Source organism: Alexandromys fortis, unplaced genomic scaffold (assembly GCF_014885135.2).
Source record: "Alexandromys fortis isolate MF-2015 unplaced genomic scaffold, M_Fortis_MF-2015_v1.1 scaffold_89, whole genome shotgun sequence".
Taxonomy (NCBI): domain Eukaryota; kingdom Metazoa; phylum Chordata; class Mammalia; order Rodentia; family Cricetidae; genus Alexandromys; species Alexandromys fortis.
Genome location: NW_026067973.1, coordinates 7,141,165 through 7,165,653, shown reverse-complemented (window position 1 = coordinate 7,165,653; position 24,489 = coordinate 7,141,165). Strand labels below are relative to the sequence as shown.

The following is a 24,489-nucleotide window of genomic DNA, read 5'->3' as shown; positions in this document are numbered from 1 at the left end:
AACAGGCACCCTGGGGACAGCTTTTTACCGGCTTCTGGAACAGACCAGTTTGCAAGAGCAACAAGGCTACAGCAAGCTTCTTCCTCTAAAGACACTGTCTGAAGGGGGGGTTCGGAGGAGGGGGCTCAGGACAGGACTGAGAGATAAGAGTGATTCATTAGATAAGAAATAAAACACACAGGCCCAGAGAAGTCATCTGCAAATCTTTATTGAAAATGTTGCCTATGAATACAATAACTTGGAAGGAAATCTGGATGGACGCCTGCAGCCAAGACTTGGGGTCTCAAGATAAGAAGGGGAAAGACACCAATTCAACCCTAGCAAAAGCTCACACTACTTCCCTTGCTGTTTCATTTTCCCAGTGTTAACTCCTCCGTGGATGCCACTCCTGCATCTTCTCAAATCCTCAGTTAGCTGGAAAATCTTGAATAGTGTTTTATGTACAACAGGCCCTTAATTAAATAGGCTGGGACGTCCCCCCCGCTTCCTGTTCACGGTAACTACCAACGCGAGTGTAAACTTATCTTCTACACTCTAACATTTATCCAAATATTAAAGTGGAATACGAATAATACAGGATAAGCATACCAGGATTTTAGGTAGATATTGATTGAGAAATCTGAATCAAAATAAGCACAAAGCATAAAAAAAATGACAGGTGTCTTCCTCAGAGTTTTCCTTGAAAATAGAAACAAACAAAAAAAAGGGAGTGGAGTATCAAAGAAACTGTCATTTTCCAGAAATGTCTATTGCTTCTACGTGGAATCTACAGACTAAGGTGTGCCCGTAGGATGATGGTACCGTTAGCAAACAGCCTGCCAGCTTCCAAAGACACATCGGCCTCAGGAGCAGAGTGCCCCGGAAACAGCAAAAACACTCCATAGTAAATGCTTGGCTTCTCCAGCAAAAAATAAAATAAAAACTGAAATGAAACCTAATGGGCTGCCTACCGGGACTGTGGAAGCCCAAGAAGGGTGGTCCTTGCACAAAAGCACCCTCGGTGCCACTTCATGGTGGCTGATGGATGATTCTTGACATGAAAACAAAAAGCCCATATGGAAGGACTAAACAGCACCTCTCCTCACTGTTGGGCATCAGGGTCTTTTCCTGTTGCTCTAGCAATGCCTTGACAAAGGCAATTTAAGGGCTGGTGTCCTGTTAGGGGGCCTGCAGAAGGGCAGAAACAGGCCCATCATTATCCAGCTAACCACCCCCAGCTCTGCTCACAGTTACTGTGGAGAAGATCAGCTGAACCACGTTAAAGTGATTTTTTTTTCAAAGTTGGTTGCAAGTAGTTGGATCACTTCTCAGCCTCCCCTTCCTCGCGCCCTTCTAACCACAGACACACCACATGTATGTGCACTCCCCCTCAGCCCTGTCTCTCATTGCTCACTGACTGTCCCTAGCCACCCTGATAGTCCTGTCCCACCCCCTCCAACCAGCCCAGAGACATCTGCTTAGATTAGCCAAGGCTGAGAGGAGCAATACAAAACTGTGGCATGGGAGAGTGTCTTGTTCATGCCTGACTCAACAGGGAGGTGCTGGTGGCTTCAGTCTCCATGTGGGATCCTGTGCGTTTCAGAATGGCAGACAGGCTAAGCCGTCTTAAGGTAGATCTATAATGCTACGGCTACCAGAAAACTTCTCTAATGACGTGACATCAAGGGGAAACTCTGAGCTGCGGACTTGGTGACATTCAGTATAGGATTCTGCTCAGAACACCACTATAATTTACCCCTCCAGAGAAAGAAAACTGGAAGAAGAAATAAGGAGGGAGGTGGACTGGGGAGGGAGCAAGGGAAACAAGAAGGGAAGAGAGGAGGAAAGAAGGAACACAACTCAGCTTTAGGCAGAAGGGATACCTAGGGAAGAGCCACTTCAAACAGATAAGTGGCTAGGCTCCTTCTGAACTCATCTGAAATCTCAGTTTCTAGGGAGAGGGCTGTGAGCCACAGGGCAGCCCTAAAAGCCCTCCACAGAGAGGGTGTGGTTGAGCTCGTAGGTATTGCTCTGCTCTTCCTCCAGAAGCAGCTTGTCAATGGTCAGGGAGCTGATAGCCCTTCTGGGGTCATCCATGTCCTGAAGGACTGGCTCTGAGATAGAGATGGGAAGCTGGACAAACTGGGGCCCAGGCAGGGCTGGGGCTGGAGGTTGGTACTGCAGACTGGAGGCAGGCAGCGTGGAAAGGGGCTGAGGCCACGGGAAATAGGTGAGGGGTGCCTGGTGCTCCGGACCCTCCAGCTGGGGCCCCACGGCAGGTGTAGCAGTGCTTCTTGGCTGTGATGGGGAAACACAGGAAGGACCAGGGGTTAGCAACTCTGGGGTGCACACCTGCATTCTTGCCCCAGTGCGACCTCCCATTGTACCCCGCCTTCCCGGTACTGATGTTTCACTGACTGGGGCTTTGTTTTCTCCTGCTCAGTCTCCTAGAAGGAAGAACCTGACAAGATTCAACCTTGTCCCTCCCTCTTCCAACAGTACGCTCAAGCAACTTCCCAATTTGAAAGCTTCACTTTTCTATGAAAGGGGATACAAAAAATAATGAGGTATTGCCACTCAATAAATTAGAGATTTTAGAGGTTTCATCCACAGCTGAGAAAAGAAGATGGATAAGGAAATTCATCGCATAGACAGATGCAAGACAGATGACCTAAACCTCCCCTTTCTAGCCTCACTCTTCTCCCCGCCCCGCCCCCCCTCCCCATCATCTCCCCAGCTGCCACTGCATCTTAAGAGCAAACTGCAAAAAACATTTGGGGAAGACTTTCCCTCAGCTTCCTGAGGGGTTTGTTACAACATGGATCCTCGATCCCAGAGGTCCGGAGTAGCGCCTGGGATCCTCTCAGCTCAGTCAGACCTCAGAGGACGCTAACGTGGCTGGTGTAGGGACTGCAGTTTGAGTAGCAAAGCTTCAGGAAGTTTCATTATTGAACAATGATCCGTGACCCCCAGCACCTGAGCTGGTGTGTATATCTAGTGCATGCAGAGTTTCTTCTCTCTCAATGTGAGCACACGCTCCCTAACTCAGCTTCTTAAAACCAGGTAGGACCTGGGAAACCCTTACTACTTCCATTATTTCAAATATCCAAATAAAAATCCTTCCCTTTCGACTCTACCTATACAGGTCAACTGTAACCTCTGGTTCCTTGCCAGGGGATAGAACTGTGGCTCTTATCTCTGCTGACCAGGGATGCTGAGTGGTAGCTCAAGCCAGCTTTGATGAGCTAATTAAAAAATGACCAAACAATGATTTCTTAATAAATTCAGCTTGTTTGATACACAGAACCTCTCGAAGTGGAAGACAGAGATGATGAAAGAGGATAACTAATGAAAAGAATCCTCAGGACTGAGATGGCTTGGAATCACTCTCCCACCTCAGGCCAGTTGCTATGGAAACAAGCTGCCTGGGGAAGGTGTTGAATTAACTCTTTCCTATTCACTCTCATCAAGCTCCACCCCCAGATCAGTTTGTGGGATAGCCAGGTGGGCGGGGCATAAAAGGACTCCCACAAACCTTGCCAGGAAAGTGTTTTTAAACAGAGATCAGGGACCCTGGAATAACACTGGACCCTGGAGGCAAACAGAGGGACCATGGGAAGCTAAGGAAAGCTCTACCACCAAGGGTGGGCTCTGAGACCATCCAGCTCTCCTACCCACAGTACCAGAGCAGAGGTGGTCGCCAGTAGGTCAACTAGCTCGCTGGCTTCCTAGACCTTTTCTCTTCACAAGCACTTAAGGGATTCCCATTCTTTTGGACACACGGGGACCAAGCATATAAAAGTATAACTCCCTGCCTCCACTCTCCAAGGATGGGGGAGGCGTCCTATCCTATCAGGCACTAGAAGGCAGTCATTTGTTGGCAGGGATGGCAGACTATGGCCACGAGACTAATAACTAGGATTATGTAGTGCTCTCTGCATGCTAAGAATGGTCCCAATACTCAGCATCTTACTAGTAACTCCCATTTTTTCCCATCTTAGAGATGAGGGCAGTGCATTGAGAGAGGTCAAAGTTCTACACACAGAGGTACTAAGTAAAAGGCGAAGGGTGTTGAACACAGGTAATGGGCATTACGGCACGAAACAAACAAACAAAAACCTACAGGAGGGTCTGACCCAAAAGTAGTTCCCTTGATGAATAGTATCAACTTGGGCTCAGGCTGGAAGCCTTATAATAGTTTCCATTACTAAGTGTACAACCACTCCCTAGGTTCTCTGTACTGACAGGAACCCAGACCCTTTCTACACAGGTCTCACCTACTGCACCACCTGCTAAAATCTTCACTCACCGAGACCCAGTGCTTTCAGAGTAGCTGGGGAGGTTTGGACTGGAAGCAAGAGATGGTCCTAACCCGTAGGAGTAAAAGACAAGACCTGACAATACAAGCCTACGATGTCTTTGCGGGGGATAGATAGTTCCAGTCAATAGGAGCAGGAGCAAGTAATCCTGGGAAATGCAGTGAACTTTGTTCCCTATCATGGGAATTGATAGCCAAGAAAATCAAGAGTTTTTCTCAAAGGGTGACATTAGCATGGATAGACAGGGTTCTGCGTTTGTGTGACGTACCGTGACATTAGTAATGAGTGGCGGGGAAGCATAGGTCAGCACCGAGGAGGGCCCCACCACTGTGTAACTGGGGCAAACCGGCTGCACATACATGTCAGCTGAGTAAGGGCAGCTGACAGCTTCATGGGACACATACTCCGTGTATGGTGTCCATGGAGTCAAGGGCTGGAGGGTGGCCGGGGCAGGTTGGGAGAGCCAGCCAGCACACAATGTCCCCTCCTCTGTCACTGTGGAAGCAGAAACCTCCATGTCAAGGCAGGAAGGACCTGTCGGGAAGAAGGAAATTATAGAACTGCGGGCTCCACCGCAGAGGGCCCCCACAGACACCAAGGCTTCAGAGAAGAGCTCTTACCCACTGTGCTGTAGGTTGCCAGGGGCTGATGGGGCAGCACCACCTGGAAAGGGAGAAGAAGACCAGAATGGGTATTGATTTATCTCTAACAATTCCTCTGCAGGGACTCCCAGAGGCCCAGAGTAGGAGACTCATAGGGGGAAATCTCCCACCCCACACCCCAACCATCACCACCTGAATTTTTTTGAGGGATTTATGTTTCGATTTAGCAAGAAGGCTATAGAATTAGAGAAACTTCCTGAATCCCCACCTCGTATCATGGTGAGCACCATCGGCTCCCTCAAGCCTCCTCAACAGGTATTTCCCCCCCAAATCGGTAAAAGCAAGAAGCACCACTATTCCCCTCACCACCCTCAGGAACCACCAGCTTAGCTCATCCAGGGTCTAGCTTCTCCGTGTAATCCGCTGTGTTCATGTCCCGTGGATGTTGCATGAATCACGGAAGAACACTCTCGTCTTATCTCTCTGGCCACTCTGACAAGTCCAACTGCATGCACACACGCACACACACACACACACACACACACACACACACACACCTGCGGATGCACTACCCCCACAACAGCCCCTCACCGCAGTAGGTGGGGCAGCTGCCCCACTGCTGGCATGGCCACGCTTTCTCCTCAGTAGCTCCTTCACTGGCTCCTTCACTCGAACACCCTGGTATGGCCGTGGTGGGGCAGGAGCTTGCTCTGGAGCTGTGGCTGTAAAGAGGAAGATCACTGGAACCCCCGGCCCTTCTCAGATGCTCCCAACCACAAGTGCCCATTTCCTCTAGTGCCCAACTCTCTAAGTTGTACTTAACATGGCAAATCTCTGTGATGCTTCCTAGAATATTTCTTCCAAGACTCCTTCTGCCCCCATACTTCCTGGGGCTCTATTATATTCAAATACTTAAGCCCTGTCCCCTTTGTCTAAAAGTGACAGGGCTTCCCACAGAACCCCATTTTTCTCACCCTTTTGCACGATAAATGAACTGGCTCCAACAAGAAGGCCTGGTTACACTCCTCAGCATCTCCAGGGAGGTTTCACCTCCCTATCTTCGTTGCTGCTTCTGATAACCAGAATTCGGATTCTGGGGCTACTTCTCTGACCTATGTAGACCATGAAGTTCCTGCACCCCCACCTTCAACACATCTAGAACTGACTGGCACTCACATAAGTGGCAGTAAAGAATGACAAGCAGATCAAGAACTCTTGAGTCAGGTATAGCTGGATTCAGATCCCATCTCAATCACAATCTAGCAGTGTGGTCCTATAAAGTAATTCAATTTCTCCCAGCCTCTTAACCTGTAGTATCTTATCAGATGAATGTTGGTCAGAGTAATGTGGTGTGGTACATAAAAAATAAGGTGTATGTGTCATATAAAATCAATTACAGAACAGTCATTTAACAAACAGAATTTCACTTGTTTTCTTTCTCTTTGGGTTGTTGGTGCTGTGGATACAAGCCAGAGCCTTGGACATGCTAGGCAAGTGTTCTACCACTGAGCTATACCATCTTCCTTCCAAATTCAATAAATTTACAGCCTGCTAGGTAATAATTAGTTATTCTTGTCTGTATGAGTTTAAAATGCTTCCAACATGATTATAAACTTCTCAAGATATTGTGCCTCATCGTTTCTGCCTCCCCGAGTGGCAGACATGCCTAAGCTCTTTATAATCTTAGTCCTGGCTATTTGCTAACTAATCATCTGAGCGATGCTTCAAATATCCTTCTTTTTATTATCCTCTTACCTCTCCTAGACATTTAGACTTAATGAACTGAAAAAAAGTGTGTGTCTGCCAGGTCCTTGGTGATCCTCAGAGCATGAGACAATGCTGATTCATGTGTTCTAGAAGGGGTGTCCACCTTGCTTCTGGGAGAATGCTTCCTTTTCCTTTTGTCAAAATATCCAAGAATCCAAAGCATCAACAAAACCCAAGTCAGGGCATAGGGTTTTTCCCTTGCCTGGGAGATCAGAGACAACCTATGCATGCAGATGGAAAGGCCCATGGAAGGCAGACCAAGATCTAGGTCATCCAAGATCAAGAAGCAATGGTCTCTGGGACTCACACAAGGAGCCCATTATCCTCCAAAGATAAGGGCCCAGGGACCCAGGCTTTGTATCAAAGGCCCGGAAGCCTGGGTATCTGTTCAACCCGGATCCACTGGGCTGCCTTAACTGAACTTTGTTCAGTAAACACCCAGCTGATACTGATAACAAATCTGCCCAAGACTTCCCACAAGGCTCTTAGGCGCTCAGAACCAGCATGGTCTGGTCTTGAAGACCAGAAGGCAAAGAAGTCATACATAGTCAGCAGTGGAGTCGAAACAAGAGCTTCAGAAGCAGAGAGTAAGAGAACCCCGCTCCTCAGACTAGGCGTCAGACCTATCTATGGTGTGGTTTCTGCCTGATCATGGTGCAGAATCAACTAGAAAATGGTGTGTGTGTGTGTGTGTGTGTGTGTGTGTGTGTGTGTGTGTGTAGCAGAGAAAGTAAGCAATGAAACACCTACCAATGAGATGAGAGGTTTGGGCTGAGGTAAGAGTGCTTACCATGAAGAGCCAGCATAGCATTTGTGCCCCCAAGACCGCCGCCATCTTTGTTCAAAACAGCAATGACAACAGACTTAAGAGCCCAAAATAGCTGCATTCAAATATAGGCTGTCACTTATTAGTAGAAAATTCCCAGATTTATGTAATGACTCCTCTAGGCCTCCATTTCCTTATCTGTAAGACGGAGAGATGTTTTTAACTTCCCAGTGACATGCCTTTAGCCCCAATCTTCCTTCTGGCTGCATTTCTCCTCCATGAGTGCTGCTTGCACACCTCGTCTGCAGAGTCCTGCTGAGCGTTCCCCACAGACGGAAGTGTGCATGACTTCCAGGAGAGACAGGACTGGCGCCTTTGCTTCATTCTGCTACCTCCTCAGGATCATTCTTCTCCACATCAGCTTTCCTCGCAGACATGACACCCAATTTCTGCGTGCCTCCTCTCGGGTTCCCTTCCATTCCTCAGGCACAGAGCCTGGCCTGAGCTGCTGTGCTCCCAGAACAAATACTTAGACCTTCTCCCACCTGCAACCCAAACCTCATTATTTATTCTAGGAGCACTACACATAACAGCTCAGCCCAAATCAGAGACAGGAATGTGTTCCAGGTACCTCTGATTTGCATGTACAGTTCTGGGGAAGGGCTTAGAGGCCTCCAGGTCCCATTCCTTCTCTGGTTCTACTTCATCTTTGAAACTGGGCATGCCATGTGCTTGGCTAGAAAAGGACTGGCCAGGCACTCCCAGATCTTGTGAAGTCAGGATTTCCTGGCCCCTGTTGCTTTAAAATCTAAGAAAGCTTTGGGGGAGATGCTGCGAAGACAGTGTACTGCCTTCTAATGTCTCATCATCTCTGGGGCGCGCAGAATTAACAGATGTGTCCTGGTGGACCGTAAAAGTCCTAGTCTAGTACAGCTGGGGTGCTCCCACAGCCCTGGGTCTGCAGCCAGCGGATAAGGGATCTGGTAACTGACGCCATCTGAGCAGGCAAGAGTGGGGTTGTTTCTGAGGTGTCTCTGCCGAGATCCGAGCTCCGTGGGACATCGGAAGCCAAAGCATCAAGATGCCCCCCCCAGGAAGCTCCATAGACTAGGATACTTGTAAGTTGACAAGCTGTAGTTGGGGCCTTTCACACTAATCTACAGAAAGTAACCATGGGTATAATCCCCCAGCAAACCCTGTGATCTCAGCTGTCGCCAGCACCAGAGCTGAGCTCACTATGGAAATTCGGAAGAAGAAAAGACTTTGTCCAAAGTCACAGCTGCCTTGGCTTGGGGCTGCTGAGTCCTTGAACTGATCTACCTTTCCAATGACTGCGCTGAAATAGCTCATGACTTTTTCAACAAAATATTAACATAATCTAAAATGACAATCTTTAAAAATAGTATCTGAAGAAAATAAAGTAGAAATTGAAATAATACCATATCAGCAGAGACGAGGAAAGCCCGGACTGGCGCTAACTAGAGAGTTTAACAATTCGCCAATCAAACTGCAGCTCTGGGTAGCACACTAGGGAAGCCTGAAACTTTCTTGGCATTCCTCTTGAGGTGTGAAGACCCCTGAAGCTTTTGTGGGCTTGAAAGAATCCATCACAACTGAAAACCAGTCTAGCTGAACATGAACCTCTGGGAGTCTCTTTGCACAGGAGTTCACCACACTGCCTTTCTTTACCATTGGCCACCGGTTGCCCATGGTATTCCAGGGAGGAAAAAAAAAAAGAGTTTTTAAAAGTCTAGTGGACAGGAAACCCACACATTTGGTCACAGAGAGAGCTTCCTTTTTTTTTTTTTCCAAAAAAAGATCCAGAGGTGTGAACAGTCAGCAGGGGGCATTGTGCTTCCCCTACCACACACACACACACACACACACACACAGACCATTACACATCACAAAAAGAAGAGTCCTGCGGCTGCCATTCCACCCGAAGGTACATAGCACAGTAGTTTGAAGCCAACAAGTTACATGCCACAGTCCCTGGATGCACACTGGCATCAATGCTCAAGCTCCACCAAGCTGAGAGAACACAGGTTTCTACTGAGTTAAGTAAGCATGGTACTCTGGTTTTCTCAATGACATCACAATAAAATCTCACTAAGGAAATATGCAAAATCCTCAGCACCTATTTATTTAATAACCCTATGCAAACAAACCACAGCGTGCATACTACTCAACTAAAGAGCCAGTCGCCAGGTCCTGGTCATCAGTAACTGGTCTTTCAGTATAGCTTTAAAAGAACCCATGTCGGATAGGTGTTTCCTGAGAGAAGATCCTTGTCTCCGCCATTGAGATTCCCCTTGGGTTGCCAGCAGACCGGACAACCATTAAGAGCTCTGCCCTAAAAACTGTGTAACATATAGGTTAAACACGAATTTACACCACCAGGGAGCCATAGAACAGGCGTCCTCACAGCTCTAGGAACGTTTCTGTCCCATCTTGACAGGCTGTTCAAGCTTCAGTCCCAAATGAGTTGAACCTCAAGGCTACAGCCACATGGGCCACTTTGAACCATAAAAGCCACCTAGATGAGAAAGTCACAGAAGACACACTATCACTTAAGACGCTGTCTGAATCACTCCCGACAACCACTGTGAATGTTTTCTTTCACTGCTGGTGTTCAATGTCATCCAAAAGAAAAGAGAACTCATTGAGGTGAAGGACAACTAATGCTCTCTGTGCTTGTAGCAAAACCAAAACAAATAATTCAACAATAGAATTGCAAGCCCGGGACTAACGAACTTACCCTAGCTTCTACCGAAAACAAACTCTGAAATGTTGCTGACACTTTAACGTGAAGAGCCTTGTTTGTCTTAGTGGCCTGAGACAGCTGAGGTCTTCTGGGAAGCATGAGATCGGGTAGGCCACAGGCTCGCTCACATCCCCTGCTGAATCGCTACTGCAGGTGCTTTTCTTAGCGTGAACTTCACGACCAAAGTTTTCAAAGTTGCTGTTTTCATTTATGGACAGTGGTTGGTTTTTTTTTTCTTTTTTAAGAGGAAGAAAGACTTTGTTCTTTGGTCAGAGGTACTTGACATACTACAGAAAGATTTTTCCCTCCTAATTTACACAAAATTTCCTTTTTTAAAAAAAAATGTAAGCCAACAAAACGTTACTGTGTATCTGTAAATGTGGGCTTTCTAGTCACTAATGCTTGAAGCAGGAGAGTCCACAGAGGGGAACAATAAACATTCCATTTATACATTCCAGCAATCTATATAATACTCAAGACAGAAAGGAAAATAGAGTGTGTGGAAAGGGGCAAGGGCCGGGGACATGACTGTATAAAAGTTATCTAGCAGATCTGAGAGAAGAGAGAGAGATCTATACTTGCGTTATGATATGATATTGCTTGTAAGACTGCTAGTGTGCAGCCAAGGAGCAAACAATGAGAGGTCTCTATCATGAGATCCCCAAAATGGTGTTTGGGTCTGGCTCAGTCAGAGAAGAGGAAGGAATCAGTGGTTTGCTTGCACTCCCTGAGACGACCCCCCACCAAGAAACCACGTTCCTTCCCCATTGGTCCTGCCGTGTTTACTCATCAACCACAGGTGAACCCACTGGGGAAAGGGCGAGGAGTCACTAAGAAAGCCCTCAAACTCGGAGAGGGAAAAGAGGGCCCTGGGAAACAACACAGGTGATGAGTAGCCACCTGGTGTTGTCTGATGCTATCTATGGTGACCGCATAGGGCGCCAGACCTTGGACCAAAGTTATCCAATAAGGACAACATGCTGTCTCAAGAAAGTCATAGAGACCACAGCATGGACACTAAGTGTGATCCCGACAGGCGTTTCTCTCATTGCATTAGATGGAAAAAGAAAACCCTTCTTCATGGAGGCTTTGAATTACAGGTAGCCCACCCCATGGCCTCAGGCAAAGCCAGCCATGGGTCTCTGGCATGGAGTCTTCTGGGTGGCGAGGTTCCTTGAATCTCTCTTCACAAACACCACCGCCCACTTGGTGCCCACTGTGCGTTACATGCCACCTGTCCACCCTCTTTCCAAACCCACTGTGGAACAGCGGGTGCAGAAAGCTGCCGCAGACATCTTGGTATGCGCACCTACTTAATGCTGAATGAATGGGTGGCGGTAGTCCGTGTGTTTCCAGGTCATAATCTGAACTCCCGGAAACCCTGAAATCCTCACCTACGTTTTCATGAATTTCTGTAGTGTGGTTCTCAGTGCCTCTGACAGAAACAATATTATGGGGGGAGGGGGAGACTGCACTACAACCTCTGAAACAAACAAGAGATATAGTTGATACTCTCCTCCCCTTCTTCCACTGATGAAGAGGGTGACGCCTTCGATGTGTTCAATGGATTGGCCAATGGCTGCATTCATCAGGAGCAGCGTCATCAAGCAAATCAAGACCTGATTCCAACATAGCCCATTTTTCCCCCACCACACACCCTCCACTTGCCTCTAACTGCCCCATTTTTCTCTCTATGTAGCATTGAAGTTCAGTCATTTAAAGGTCCCTGAGCCAATCCTAGCTCTCCTTCCTCTAGTTGGAATACTGGCTTGGACCATGTGACCTGTCTCTCTTGATGACCAAGTCTTTCAAAAAAAAAAATGGTGGTTTCCAGGTGATAGAGCCCTCCACAAGAAACTTGTCAAAAAGTCTGCTCACATGAGGAGTGACAAGAACTGAGAGACTCAATTCCTGGCAAGGTTTTATTTTGGGTATTTTTCTACTGAAATGACAGCAGATAGGTCCACCTGAGAAACCAGCTGCATCTGCCTGCCTTTTATAGAAACTAGGGTCATCAGAGCAGAAAGGGTTCCTATCTCAGATATACCACGTCTCTGATCCGGGGTCAAGACCAAGAGACATCTGATAAACCATTTATCTGGCAAATACTTGTTGAGCAGATCAGACTAGGTCCCGGAACTTGCCGTCTACTCAGGTGGGATATGCAGACTTTAATGAAACAATCACACAAGCAAATCTCGAATTGCAAACTGTGATGAAGCTATATCCGTTTCAGAACTATCGAGTTCTGACTTCTGCTTCCACCTGATTCAGTAAGGCTTGAATGGGCAGCAAGCTGTCTCTGGGGACGGTATGAAGAGAAGAGAGGCAAGAGGCATGACAGGCAGTTCTCTCTCCAGTGCAGAGACTGACCCGGGGTCAGTGGCTTGGGCCTTATCATGAGTATGAGTAAGAGAATGAGTCTCAGCCAAGATACTCAAAGTGATAGGCCCTCGGGATGTTTCCCCAACTGCTGTCTTCCCTTGGGTGATTAGCCTGAGAGAAGAAGAGCCCCATCTAGATTCAGTCTCAGATGCTAGTTTCTTTTCATTTTTCTTGTGTGTGTATGTCTGTGAAGGATCCAGGGGATTCATATGTGTATATAGGTACACATGAAGCCTAGAGTTCAACATACATGTCATCTACTGGAGTTGTTTTTCTTTTCCTTTTGAGGCAGGATCTCTCACTGGCCTAGAACTTATTGATCCAGCTAGACTGACTAGCCAGAGCATCCCTTCTTGCTTCAACCTTCCTAGCACTGGGATGAGAGGTCCATGCCACCATGCCAGCTCTGGGGATCAAAGTCAGTACTGATACTGGCATGGCAAGAGCATTGACAACCAAACTATCTCCCCAGCCGTTGCATGTCGCTTTCTGAGACTCAAATTTACAGTGATTGTTTTTTTTTGTTTGTTTGTTTGCTTGTTTTTTTTTTTGTTTTTTGTTTTGAGTCAATGCAGAGCTACCCTTGACCAAATCATTGCCCACCCCATCTAGGGTGGGCCTATTTCAATTGAAAGAGGAAGAAAAGTCCGGTGTCATGCAAAGTTCCTTTGCACTGAGATACAATGTGGTACTGATTAAAACCTGGAAGGCCTAGCGTGGAAGCTTGCTACCGTGGTTTATTACCTGTGTGACCCTCACAAGTAACTTAGTTGTGTAAGCCCCAGTTTCTCCACCTGTACAAATGAGGACAATATTGTCTGTCTAAAAGAGCTGTGAAGATTATATACGCACTGACATGTGTGGTGTATAACAGGTGCCAAGCAAAAAGTCACTGTCACCTGCCTTACCTTGTTGCCTACTGAGACTAAATGTCTGAGCATACCCAGAACCCTGCTACCTGCAAAGCCTGTCTCACTTTGTCTTTATCATGCTCCTGGAAGTCATCTTCAAGTACCTGGGCCTAAAGCCCCCAAAGAAAGCCTTATTGAGGAAACAGAGAAGCCAAGGATAGCAAGGGATTGACCAAAGACCTCACTGAAAGACAACAGCCCTGATCAGGAGATGAAAGCCTGGCATCAGCTTTTGTAAACATTACATAAGCAAAGCATATTTCTGTCTTTAAAAGCCACTAGACAATTGGGCTTGTAGCATATTTAAAACTTTTTAAAGCTGCCTCTGAGAGGAAATACCTTGGATAGGTTTGAGTGCTAGTAATTAAATGGTGAAAGACAAAGTGTGATGCCATGCCCTCGTCCTGACCTCAGATGCTAGCTACTCCTTAAGGGATCCATAAGAGTCTCTAAAAAAACAGGGACATAGCCACAGCTGAGGCTGGGTTGTAGATATTCCTTCAGTGGGTCTGGATAACTAGAAACACATATTGCATGGGAAGTGTATATGCGGTTATGTATACAAGGAATACAGTTATAGAATGTAGTCCTCAGGGGGTGTAAGGGTTGTGTCACCTGTTAGAACAAAGCAGATTCCTGGCTCACACATTGGACATTACCTCCACTTCACAGGAGCAGCAGCCTCAAAGCAAGGTATGTGTGTGTGTGTGTCTGTGTGTGTCTGTGTGTGTGTGTCTGTGTGTGTGTCTGTGTGTCTGTGTCTGTGTGTGTGTGTGTAATGGCCTAACCTGAGAACTCATGACCATAAGCCCCACATTAAAACTACTCAACCTACTGCTAACCTAAATTCTAGAAGAAAGCAACTCCATCAGGAGAGATAGAGCAAATGAGAGGAATTCATCTTCATTTATTAAATAAAGATCTGAATCTAGAATTATTAACTTGATCCAATATAGGTCAGGAAGAAAAACCTGTGGTTGGGCAGCTTGAAGAGGCAGGTGGATGCGCAGTGGTTAGTTTCTTGCCTAATACCTAGTTGTAGTTTTCCAAGGCTAAAGAGAGTCATATAAAAGAAATTAGTTTTTATCCTGAGGTTCTTGGGTAAGGACTACTCTCTTCAAGGATGTATCAGGGGTTGTATTTAAGGATCAGGTCCAAGTGCCCAGTCGCAAGGCTCATGAGTGGTGTAGGGTTTGTAAATTGCCCTGGTGATTGCCTCATGAAGGAAAACGTAACTTGTCGTCGAGATGGGATTTTGTGACAGTTCTCGGGTTTACTAACTCACCAGAGGCCCTAATAATATGGGAGGCTCCCTTATAACGGGCACTGGAGGAGTGGTTATTATAATATCAAGTCTGAGAGACATGTCACTAGATCATGTTTTTAAGAAATTGCCTCCTTCCGTATTCTCCAGAAACCCACATGACTGAAGGCATGACCTTCGCAGCTGCAAAGCTTCATGAAAACCAACATGCTTCACAGTGACTTACTCTGTAAGCCTAGAACCTGTGATTAGCTCTCAGGACTCTTGGTCAAAGGAAGAGGGGCTGGCTAGAGCCCTTAAGACCCCTAGGAAAAGATTAAGATGCCAGCAAGTGCCTAAGAGGCAAGGAAATCAGGACATGAACAAACAAGGCAAGCTCTGAGCATCCCCACCCTAGAGATGCTTCATCTTGACGTTCATGTTAGGATCCCACAAGACATTTGATTTGAAGAGAGAATATCAACAGCATTTATGGGCATTTATGAGCCTAGACATCCTTGGATTTTTTATTCCGTTGTTAAAATGCCACAGTATTTCCCAGAACCTAATCTGTGAACCTGATAATCATCATGTGTTCTTCATGACCTACACATGTCCCATGGCATCATCACTGATCCCATCTTCCCATTTGCTGAAGATAATTTGTTTCATTGCTTCATTTATCTGTGAGTTACATCACTAGACCGGATGCCCAGCACACACAAGCACAGCATAGTGATAATATGGCTGCCTTTTCCCCACACTTTTCTTTCCTGAGTGGATAAACCTCTCATCCAGTACTAAAACTCATTATTTTCAACACTTTTCCTCTGTCCGTTCTTTCCCAGCTCCTCAACATTTGCCACTCCTAGGAGGTTTTAAGAATATTTATTATCGTCTCCCTTCTCTGTAAAAGCTTGATTCTTTCTAATGGATTAAATGATAATAGAGTTTTCCTGGATGGTGGTCGACTCCTTTCGGGCACCGGCACCTAGTCTTAGAATGATTCTGGCTTATAAGACTTTAGCTGCCCTTTTTTCCCGGCAAGTACTGCTAATGAAACCATTACTAAAAAAAAGGAGGCAACACATTGCTGTTTCGGTTTTCGGTATCATTAACGCTATTTCTTGGCCATTTCAAGTGCTGTTCCCCTCATAACCTACTTATAAATACCTCAGTCCAAACTTGTAAATTAAAAAACAAACACAAGTTATAAGCCCCACGCTACCTGATGAGGGTGGTAAGGAAGTCATGGACAAACGGGTCTCAAACTGATCAGCTTAGACATCAGCACTGATCCTGATCCCTAGTCTTGTTGTTAATTCCAGGACCAGGAATAGACACCCTGCAGCTTTGCAAATAATATCAAGCTCACAGATTATAATCTATAGTTAGCCTGCATAAACTCTGCCCTTAGTGAGGGAAAATAATAATAGTAACAGCTACTTTACTGGGTGTTTGTTTACTGTCAAGCAAGGTAGTAAACACCCACCACAACCCATGAAGGAAGAACCACATCCTTGGTGTGTATACAGAAAGAGAAGAGATGTCCCAGAACCGCAACCAGTAAGACATAGATCTGAAACTTGTATCTGCTTGACCCCAAAGCTGATCTTTAAACTCCTAAAAGCAAACAAAGAGCAGCAATATTCCTTTACAGCTCTAAATAAAACCCCACTCACAATAGCTTTCTCTCCAATAAGTAAACACATTATGAAAGAATCCTGGAGGTCTGAGCAGTCATCTATGGGCTACTGTATTTTATCTCGCTGTTGTCCTTTATCTAACATAGAAAGCCTTGGCTTTCACCAAACACATGTCCTAAGCCCTAGGAGGTAGCCCAACTTGGTGGCAGGGAACAGGGCAGCTTAGCACATCAATATTTTGGGTCTGTTTTAGATGAATTTTATCTCATAGGTGAGTTACTAATATAATATTTAAGAGCATCTTATAACGGGACCCATGTCATGGCCTTTTTATGAGAAGCAGATGAAAGAGTACAAAGTGTGGCAAAGATTGACAGTTGTCACATCCAATGCCGCTTGTTCCTTCTTTTTTAGCAGCCCTTGCACTGGCAACATGTCCATCTTCCCCCTTGTAGATGGAGTAGCCATGAGATGTCAAAAGAGGTTGTCTGTTAGGCGAAGGGACAGTAATGAATTAGATATGTATGTATGTATGTATGTATGTATGCATGTATGTATTTATATACATTTTCCCAGTTCTTTCATGGCTTGATGATCACCAATGTGGTGGCCCGAGTTAGTGACAATCAGGAAATTTTGAAGACAAAAGTCATATGCTGAAGACATCAGAATAGAAAGACAAAATAAGCCAGAATCTTGTTGGTAGTACAGAGACCCCACGGGGTCCTGGGAAATCTACTATGAACTTCTTTTAAGTAACAAGAAGTACAGTCCAGAATCTCACTTAAATTCCTATTATGTCACTTCTCTATGTTAGCAACCAAATGTCACCCAAACTGATCCAACAGAGAATTCATATTCTGAGGGGCACCAAGTAAGTACTCTGCACCCCACCCCACAGCTGCCATTTAACACTATCAGAAGACCTGAGCACTTTCTGTTAATACGACCACAAAGATCAACAATATATAAGAGGCCATCAATTTCAACTACCAGCAATAGTTCACATTAAAATCATCCAGGAAGAAGGTTTACTCATAATTCCTTAACCTCTAGAAGTTCCCTTATTGGATCGAAGTACAGTATATACGAAGCTATGCAAGCATGGAATAATGAAAAAATGATTAAAATGTGCTTCTATTTCTAACTCTTTTGCCTCTCTCTCTCTCTCTCTCTCTCTCTCTCTCTCTCTCTCTCTCTCTCTCTCTCTCTCTGTTTTTTTTTTTTTTTTTGTTTTTTGTTTTGGTTTGGTTTGCTTTTTTTCAAGGCAGGGTTTCTCTATATAACAGTCCTGAAACGCGCTCTGTAGACCAGGCTGGCATCGAACTCACTGAGATCCACCTGCCTCTGCCTCCCGAGTGCAGGGATAAAGGCGTGCGCCACCACCGCCTGGCTTCTCCTCTCTTTTCTGTCTCAACATTTCCCAGGCCTCAAAAGCTTAAACAATATTTATTCTCATATCTTTTTCTAGTTCAAGTTGTGCTATGAATTTAGTATTACCTTCTGCTAAGCACAATAGTAAACACCAACCATAACCCATGAAGGGAAAACTGAATCTTGATATACACACAGTTTCTGTTCCTGGGATGGGATCGAAGCATCAATATTACTGAAATCTCCCCTGCCCCTAAACATCCCAGTATATAACTAATGTTGAAAAGAAATGCTCTGGGCACATATAAGACTCCTTTCTACTAATTTAAGAACTGCTGTTTTAAAAAGTTTTTTTTTTTTAAATAGGGACATAAGAAAACTCAGCAATTAGAGCCCAAGTTCAGTGTCTGGGCTAGGAAAAGACTAATTCCACAGTGGTTATATAGCTGGCTGAAAGAACCCAAGCCCTTTTATCTGTAGATTTGGAAGTATAATCCATGTATCATGAGTGCAAGAATAATGCCTCTGTTCACAGGACCTCAGACAACCAAGGCACAGGGACTTCAGAGAAGGTTCTTTCACCCAAGGCATTCCCACTCTTACCAAGACGTTCTTCCTAAAAACGAGAAAACTAGAGTCGTTACTAAGGGTGCCATAAGGGAAGAGTTATCCAAACAATCATAATCAATTACCCAACTTTGGTTTGGGTAGCTAGCTAACAAGAGAAATTAGTGAACATCTTCATTTAACTATAAACTAAACTACTGTAGGAAAGTCGGAGGAGGGGACGGGGATCCTGATGTACCTACTTGGTACTGAGAAAGCCAAAAGCAAATGTTTACAGAACTTCCTAATGAATCAAACCAGACTCAGTAGACAAGTGCAGACAACCTTGATTTTTTTTTCTCCTTAACTCTTCATAAAAGAACAGATTTGCATGTATGAGCTGGTACTTCTGAGCTGGTTCTTCAGTACTCCTGAGCTGGTAAACATTGAGAATTAGGGATGCATATTTGACATCTTTCTTCAGTAAAATAGGAAGACAAGGAAAATGTTCACCATGGAAATCATTTACTCTTTTACCAATAAAACTGTTTTCTTGTGTTGTGGAGCACTGTTTTCTGGGTACCACATTCCCATCTCAGTAGGAACCCATAAGACCTTCACAAGACTGAGCTTTTTCGCATTCTACCACAGAAGCCAAGGGGAGGAAAAGCCATTAGACACCACCTGATCAGGCCCCTCACTCACTAATTTCGGGCCCCTACCCTCCAGTTGTATGTCATTTTTTTCCCAGTGAGAACTAGTCTCAGGAGGTGCTAGACTAAACTAGGAAAGAAAGGACTGAATAAAGGGGCTCCATTTGCACAGATTTAGGGGAGTCATTACCCATGCTAGAGTAGGAAGTTTTGGTGATACAGATATTTGGGAGTCACCCATGTTTCTATAAATAAGCCATATAAACCCATAATTTTACCAACCTGCTCTTGGGTAGAATTATGACTTTGGTCTGTCGTTGGTTCTCTGCCTGGACTTATTAGAGATCTGTTCATCTCTCCCTCAGAGATGTGTGTCTTCCCCAGTCTACCTCTCCACATAAAGAGCCTATGAATTTACATCTTTCCTTCGGATCCCTCTTGTTAGCAGTAAGAACTCAGCACACAAGCTCGGTAAGGGAAGGTCTTTACTGAGCTCATTAAACAAAGGCTGCGTCTTAGAACGGAAAAGTTAGAGGTTGTCCACATAGTTTAAATTACTTCCTGCTCTAAATATATCTGAATTTATGCATGAGATAGTTTCAAGGTTCCAAAATTCACATGTATACTAAGGCTATAGCTCTTAGTCTTTAACTGCCCTTAACAATATATTTCCAAGTTCATGAAACCCTAAGATAAATCCTAAAAGTAGAATTCATTAATAGTGGGAGTTATGAGTCCCTAGTTTGTCTGTTAAACCTCTCTTATCTGATCCAGATGTCTAACAAAGGCACATGGATGTAATGGTTTGGTAGTAACTAGTCCCTGTGTCTAAGGTGCCCCTTGCCTTAACTACAGTGACAACATGGCCAACGCCACGGGACCTGAGGCAAGCAGTCAGGATGAAGAAAAATCAGCTAATCCTGCCTTTCACTCTCACAGATCTTTCCCTAATACAAGAAATAATGATAAAAATCTCATTTTTTTCCCATTTCCAACAAATGATACTCAATTTATTACATATTGTCTCATCACTTCTCGGGAAGATTTTTAATCAATTAGATTTTTTTTGTCATTAACAAACTACTGAATGAATTGATCACATGCTTTGCCTACCATTAATGCTAAAACTATACAAGACCAAGATGCCAAGTAACCTGGGGAAATGAATGCCTCAAGTACCAACCAAGCATCTAAGTGGAGAGGTGAGCAAACTCCTTCTCTAAAAAGCCAGATAGCTCACACACTAACATTACAGCTCTACAACTCTGCTGATATAGCAAAAGCAGTCCTGCAAAACATTCCAATCAAGAAACACAAATGTGTTCCAATAAAACTTTATTATAAAGATAGACAATAAGCCATATTAGAAGACTTGTGTTGTAGACCTTTGGAGAACGCAGCTAGATTCGATCACTCAAAAATATTTGGGCAGAACTCTTTGGAGGTTAGGAAAAGATATATAACAGGGATGTCGGCACAGCCTGATGGGCCAGATATAGGCTTATGGCACGTTAGAAGAAGGGAGGCATTAACTGACCACTGTGGCTGCTTATTGGGCACATGAGGTCCACTTTACCTACATTCTTTTTTTTTCTATGTTCAACTTTTCAATAAAAAATTAACATCTAAATAAAATAATCTCCAGATTCTTGAAACTTTAATAAGAGTTTAAAATATGACCTTGAACTGAAAAACCCATTTTTCCACTCATGTAATATTGGTGACTTCCATTTGAAAATGTGTAAATCAAATTGCTTTAGAAGTTAGTGTTTCACCAAGGACTTCTTAAAGTTTGCAGGCAAATGGATGGAAATAGAAAACACTATCCTGAGTGAGGTAAGCCAGACCCAAAAAGAGGAACATGGGATGTACTCACTCATATTTGGTTTCTAGCCATAAATAAAGGACATTGAGCCTATAATTCGGGGTTCTTAGAGAAGCTAAATAAGAAGGAGAACCCAAAGAAAAACATATAGGCATCCTCCTGAATATTAACCTTCATCAGGGGATGAAAGGAGACAGAGACAGAGACCCACATTGGAGCACCGGACTGAAATCTCAAGGTCCAAATCAGGAGCAGAAGGAGAGAGAGCACAAGCAAGGAACTCAGGACCGTGAGGGGTGCACCCACACACTGAAACAATGGGGATGTTCTATCGGGAACTCACCAAGGCCAGCTGGCCTGGGTCTGAAAAAGCCTGGGTTAAAACCGGTCTCACTGAACATAGCGGACAATGAGGACTACTGAGACCTCAAGAACAATGGCAATGGGTTTTTGATCCTACTGCACCTATTGGTTTTGTGGGAGCCTAGGCAGTTTGGATGCTCACCTTNCCTTGGACTTCCCACAGGGCAGGGAACCCTGATTGCTCTTTGGGCTGACGAGGGAGGGGGACTTGATTGGGGGAGGGGGAGTGAAAGGGGAGGCGGCGGTGAGGAAGAGACAGAAATCTTTAATAAATAAATAAATACAGTACAAAAAAAAAGAAGTTAGTGTTTCACATTTGAGCAAGCTAGTGCCTTGCCGAATTCAGCCTCTAACCTCGTGCATGCTCAATGCAATTTTATATCATTTTCCTGGGTTTTGTCACTTTGAGCAAACTTACGGTTTTAAAAGTTGCCAGACAGCTGGCATGCTAACTCATGTGAAATTTAATTGTTACAGTTAACATTTTATAATGGAGTGTTGTAATAATTACATCAACATAAGTTTAGCAAAGGATGTGGGTGGGGGCAGATGAGAGCAAAGTATAATGACACATATTATGATGACGCCGTGATGAAATACATTACTCTGTATATTAACTTACTTTTTTTTTAGCTTAGCAGAGGAAGAGCAAACTTTGTGGAAACTGCTTGCATACAAAATAGAATGTTCTATAACCAACAGTTAACATAAAGCCCAAGCTGATGCCCCCAGTAAGTACAGGCATATTGGCCAGAGGCAGGTATAGGCTCTACTTTAATCCTCACAAAGACTTGGTGAGGCAGGTGTTCAAATCCCCATGGTAAGAGTGAGAAGAGGTGAGATTACTCAGTCGGAGGCCAAGAGTCAGTGCCAGCCCTGTCTCGGTCTAGTGCTCAAGCTGTTCCAAGATGTTCCTACCATGCTGTCCTAGTTCCTCTACATGAGGCAGGGATGGCCAGTGCAGGGTAGAAGGAGAAAGTCTGCAGATGGACCAACTTCTCCATCCAGATGACACCCAGACCTGGGACCTCCAGGCTTCCGTATCTCAGTGTCAACAGGTCTGAGCTTTGGCACACTGCTCTCTCTTCTGAACTAAAGCCTGTGTTCACCGTGAGTCCACTCATAGGAATTCATGGCCAAGCAGGGAGGAGGCAGCAAGTGCACTACGATTGTTTTCTTAACTCTTTCCTAACCCTGGGTACAGTCATTTCAGCTCCCGCCTGAAGGGTGGTTTCTGAAAAAAGAAAGTGCCTTTTCAGCACTCCGGGTGTCCCTGCGATCTCAGCCTGCGACTCTAGGTGGGCTGATGGCACTGCCTTGATTTTACTGGGTTTCCCACAAGTCTTACTCAGATGACCTTGGGTCCAGGGTAAAGGGATAGGTCTGGTGCACAAGGCCTTTCTTCATTTCCTCCAAGGTCCCCAAGGGCAGTTTACGAGAATGTTTCCTTCTCACTGTTCTAGTGCATTCTGGTCTACCTGGCTGGCCCCATGGTATGAGCAGGAAGCAAGCCCTCCAACAACTCTCAAAAAAAAAAAAAATCTGTTCATCTCCCAAGAGGCACTGGAGAAGAAAAATACAGTGGGTAGCAACACTGAGAGACCATGGCAGCTTCTTCGTTGTAGGCAAGCAGCCCACAGCTCAGGAGCTAATGCCAAGTCAGGGCAACTGGCAACATTCTGGTGGCACCATCCGTGTCTTAGGAGCAGCTAAACCCAGTGGGATTATTCTTACCCCCATTTTAAATATGCAAACTCAAAGGTTTGTTTTTTTTTAATAAAAGTGCTCACACAAAACTTCAAGCAAGAAAGGCTCCAGAAGACATTCAGATCCATCTGCCTAGGTCCTTGCAACATTTCCAATGGTGTGACTGACACTCGGCTTCCAGAAGGACCACGTTTTACTTTGGTCACCTTCTGGCACGGGTCCCATGCTACCCGAACTAGAAGAGGTGGTTAAAACTCTTGAATTCAAATTAAGGCTAATTTCTTTTTGTTTTTAAAAAAGAAATCTCGCTCATATCAATGATAGGACTTTGTAAACTGAGAGATGTTGAAATTGTTTCTCTGAGTCACCTATGAATAACAAAAATCAATTCCAGAGAACTTGGGATTGAGAAATAAAACGATGAGTTAGTGATAATGCCTGTCACATTTTAATCAATGAAGTGATATTTTCAGATTTTCTTTTTTAAAATAAAGCCCTCCAAAATTTCTTTTTATTTTAATCTGGATTATCATATAAATTTGATTGAGGAATGGTATACTTAAACAAAAGGCATTTTATGGAATTAATCCTCTAACAAAGAAAGATAGGAAAATTTGTTGATAATAGCTTTACTTGAGGAAGTGCAGTTCGACTTCTATGAGATTATTCAGTTGACTTTGTTTACCACATGAAAGATGTTGTAGATACTGTCCGTGTGGGTTCCGTTATCAATAACACACGATTCTTTTCAATCCACAGAACGGAACATATAGCTCACAGTTGTTCCGTTCAACTCCAGGGATAAAAATCAAGGTCAAAGATAAACCCACAGGTCCTTTGCAGCGGAACACAGAACTAGCCATGCTACATAAAAAAGGAAGAAGCCGGAGAGAAGCAGCGAAGACAGGCTTCCTACAATTGGACTTCCATCCCATCCCAGCACGTCCACAGGAGGGAACCACCTTCGGCAGAACTCGGATCGAAACGGACCCACAGAACTGAGCAAGCGGAAGAGCAGGTGTCCATGAAAGCAAAGGCCCTCACGTGAAGAACTGCTCCAAACCCATATCATCTGTGGTTTCCGTCTCATGAATCATAAACTGCCCTTTCCTCACCTCAGTGATTCATGCCCAGAACCGGAGAGGCAATGAGCTGTCCCACCTTGGGAGACTAGTTCGTTCCCCCAAGTTGGAAAATGAGCATCACCTCCGACAGACTGGTTTTCCCATCCAGCTCCATCTCGCCCACCTCAGCCATCTACGCTCCCCAGGCCCTCAACCTAAACCCTGTGCTCCCATCCCTGCCAGCAGCTCTCTAGTCCTGGAGCCTGCCTCTGCCTGCTTGGCTTTGACAGCCACAACCAAACCACTTACATTTCTGCCAGAGCATGGCCTGCGACAGGATGTTGCCTTTTCTCTTTGAAGCAGACAGTTTGGCTTCTTTAATGTGACTGGGTGTGCTTTCCTCCCGTGGAACCACCGTTGACTCTGAGGCTGTTTCTTCAGCTTTTTAAAGGCCTGCGTTCCCGCTGAGTGGGGCCACGTCATCACACATCCTCCCACCCCAGGCAGGGCTTTGCTTTCTCTTCGGCAACGCTGCCTGTCACCCCACTGTGTGCACCCCAAAGGCCCCCGCTGGC

At 45.0% G+C, this 24,489-nt stretch overlaps 1 protein-coding gene across 1 annotated transcript; it reads right to left on the bottom strand.

Moving 5' to 3' along the window:
* Window positions 1–223: 223 nt before the first annotated feature.
* On the bottom strand, window positions 224–24,331 carry Pou2af1 (POU class 2 homeobox associating factor 1). The gene is made up of 5 exons (XM_050156306.1): window positions 24,224–24,331; window positions 5,492–5,622; window positions 4,919–4,961; window positions 4,567–4,832; window positions 224–2,277 (listed from the first exon to the last, which is right to left on the bottom strand). Exons 1-5 carry the CDS (start codon window positions 24,237–24,239, stop codon window positions 1,963–1,965), a joined length of 771 nt encoding a protein of 256 aa, XP_050012263.1. The 5' UTR covers window positions 24,240–24,331; the 3' UTR covers window positions 224–1,962.
* Between the last annotated feature and the right edge of the window lie 158 nt (window positions 24,332–24,489).